The sequence below is a fragment of the Contarinia nasturtii genome, unplaced genomic scaffold (assembly GCF_009176525.2).
Source record: "Contarinia nasturtii isolate CC-2019 unplaced genomic scaffold, AAFC_CNas_1.1 Cnas_scaffold_538, whole genome shotgun sequence".
NCBI classification, from domain to species: domain Eukaryota; kingdom Metazoa; phylum Arthropoda; class Insecta; order Diptera; family Cecidomyiidae; genus Contarinia; species Contarinia nasturtii.
The window spans coordinates 17,931-20,961 of record NW_022197890.1 but is presented as its reverse complement, the minus strand read 5'-3'; the positions used below and the strand labels follow the sequence as shown (position 1 = coordinate 20,961).

The 3,031-nt window shown below is 35.6% G+C and overlaps 1 protein-coding gene across 1 annotated transcript; it reads left to right on the top strand.

Annotated features, from left to right (window-relative positions):
* Positions 1–300: 300 nt before the first annotated feature.
* Positions 301–2,569, top strand: LOC116339951 (piggyBac transposable element-derived protein 4-like). The gene is made up of 3 exons (XM_031766044.1): positions 301–921; positions 989–1,749; positions 1,820–2,569. Exons 1-3 carry the CDS (start codon positions 419–421, stop codon positions 2,413–2,415), a joined length of 1,860 nt encoding a protein of 619 aa, XP_031621904.1. The 5' UTR covers positions 301–418; the 3' UTR covers positions 2,416–2,569.
* The last annotated feature ends 462 nt before the right edge of the window (positions 2,570–3,031 follow it).

Below are 3,031 nucleotides of genomic sequence, written 5' to 3'. Positions count from 1 at the left end.
GGTGAGGAAGTTCATTAACTTATTGTGAAAGTGTTCGCGTCCGTAAAGTGACGCTAATATTACGGACATTTTATTAACCTTTATATGCTCCTGGTGTAGAAAACTACGCATATCATTTTTATTTTTTATTTTTTTTCGAAAAATTCTAAACCAATTTTTATGAAATTTCTTGACTTTAATTTTTGCTTTATTTTAAACATAAAAAAATGTTACCCGATGTCAAAAGTATTTTTCGCATCGGAATATTAAAAAAATTACATAGACTACCTTCAATGAGTAGATTTCTACTCATATGGGATTTCAACGTATTTGACGGAAAAAACGTCATTCAGTCAACGTTTGTTTGCAAGTTTAGTGAGTGTGTGCAATGTTGTGTATTGTTATGAAATTTTCTGAAGAATAATTTCAAAAATATAACATGGCTAGACCAAAATATCTTACACAAGAGGAGTTGGAAACACTATTGAATGAGACTGACGACGAAGATGCCGACATTAGCGATGACGAATGTGAATTACAAGAAGACAGTTTGATTGAAACAAGTGATTCTGATGTTGAAGAACCGGACGATATCGAAATTGATGGCTCAGCAGACGATATTGAAATTGATGAAAATGCTGATCCAACGTTTATTTCAAAAGATGGCATAGTTTGGAACTCTGAACCAGTGACAGATCGAAGTGGAAGATTGCGTAAAGAAAACGTTATCACACTTCGTCCGGGACTAACAAGATTTGCAAAAAACCGTGTTGATTCTATCAAAGATGCATTTCTCCTTTTCTTTCCATCACCAGTTGAAAACATTATTTTGAAGAATTCGAATGCGTATGCAAAGGCGACGTATGGCGAAAATGCCATTGAAATCGATTCAAACTTATTACATGCGTATATCGCTGTACTAATCTTGGCCGGTGTATACAGGTGTGTTGTTGGATTTTTCTTTCATTTTTTGAGATGATTTTTATGTTTGGGTTTTTATTTTACCTAGATCAAAAAATGAAAATTTGGTTGATTTATTTGACGGTGAATATGGCCGTCCAATTTTCAGAGCGATCATGTCAAAGAAAACATTCCAATACATGAGCCGAGTTATGCGTTTCGATGATGTCATGAACAGACGACAACAAAAATCCACCGACAAGTTTGCACCAATTCGTGATTTATTCGATAAGTGGTCGGAACTTTTACCTGATTTCTACAATCCATCTGAATGTGTCACTGTAGACGAGCAACTTCTTGGTTTTCGTGGCCGATGTAAGTTCCGGCAATACATGCCATCCAAACCAGAAAAATATGGCATAAAATTTTGGCAATTAGTTTGTTCTGAAACATGTTATGTATGGAAAATACAGCCATATTTGGGAAAAGCCGTTGGTGTTGATTCGGCTGAAAAAGGACAAGGTGCACGCGTAGTATTGGATCTTATTGGCGGACTGAAAGGTCACAACGTAACAATGGATAACTTTTTCTCATCTTATGAACTTGGGCAGAAATTGCTATCAAAAGGTCTCACAATGGTTGGTACGATGCGAAAAAATAAAAGAAGCATTCCACCAAAGCTCCTTGAATGTAAAAAAGTTCCTTTGTACCAGTCAACTTTTGCATTCACGAAAGACACAACACTCGTTTCATATGTCGGACGAAAAAACAAGTGCACGATTTTGCAAAGCACAATGCATAGTTCAAATGATGTAGGATCCGGCGACAAAAAATTGCCCGAAATTATAGAATACTACAACAAAACTAAAGGTTTGTCAAATGCTACTTTTTGATGGTAATTTGATATTTTTTCACATGATCTTTGATTTCTTTTCTTTAGGTGGTGTGGATACGGTTGACAAGATGCTTTCGTGTTACAGCTGTAAGCGCAAAACAAATCGTTGGCCTATGGTCGTGTTTTCGAATATAATCGATATTTCAGCCTTGAACGCATTTGTCATTTTCAAAGAAGTGTCACCGAATTGGCAAACAACACAGAAAACTACATTACGACGCAATTTTCTACGGGAACTTGGATATTCTCTTGCGCAGCCATACATGGATATGAGAAAAGGTGTGCCACGATCTGAATCATCAGCATCGCTTCTTTCAGCGAGCCGAGAATCCCTACAATGGCGTGAAAGTTCACCAGCTATTCAGTCTTCGTCTTCCTCCATTTCTCGTGAGTCTTCGATGTCACGTGAAGGTTCACCAACTTTGCTACCATCTACATCATTCGAAATTCCTCGTAAAAGAGCAAAAAGTGTTCCATCGGTGTCGAAAGGCAGATCAAGATGTCACATGTGCTATACTGAGAAATCCGCCAATAGAAATAATATGCATGAAACTATCTGTTGTTTTTGTACTAAAGGTGTTTGCAAAAGCACCCATAATCGAAATGTGTGCGTGAAATGTATTGTAGAACGCCTACTTTAAAAACAAATCACTTTTAATGTAATGATTTTTGAAAAAAATCAAGTAAAATCAAAAATATCTTCAAAAAATCTGTCAAAATATGTGTTTTCCATACAAATTCCATATGCGTAGAAATCCACGCACAAGGGTAAAATTTGTAATTTTTTTTGAAGGGCATATGAAGGTTAAACAAATATCGGTCTTTATTCATAGTCTCAGTTAAATTTGACCTAACGTTGTAGATCTGTTGCTCTAAAGATTTTATCATGTCGCTTTGTAGATTCATGTTCTGTTCACTGACACGTAAGTTTTCTTCCAGAAGTTCATAGTTCGAGATCAACTCGACTTTCATTTTTAACAAGGCTACAATATTTGAGGCTAGAGCCGCTAGACCGCTGATTATTGTTACTCCCAAAACAACTGCTCCAAAATGTGCAAACCTTTTGTTACGTTTTAGAAAGAGAACTTGATTCAGATCTTCCCCATTGATTAATTAATCGGTTTTTCACGATTGTGACACAAAAGTGAGGTTATGTCAACCAATTCATTTTTATTAATTTAATATTTTTGAATATTGTGGACAGAAAATCTCACAAAATTGAAAAAACAAAAGATTTTTCATTTTCAAAAATGTAAA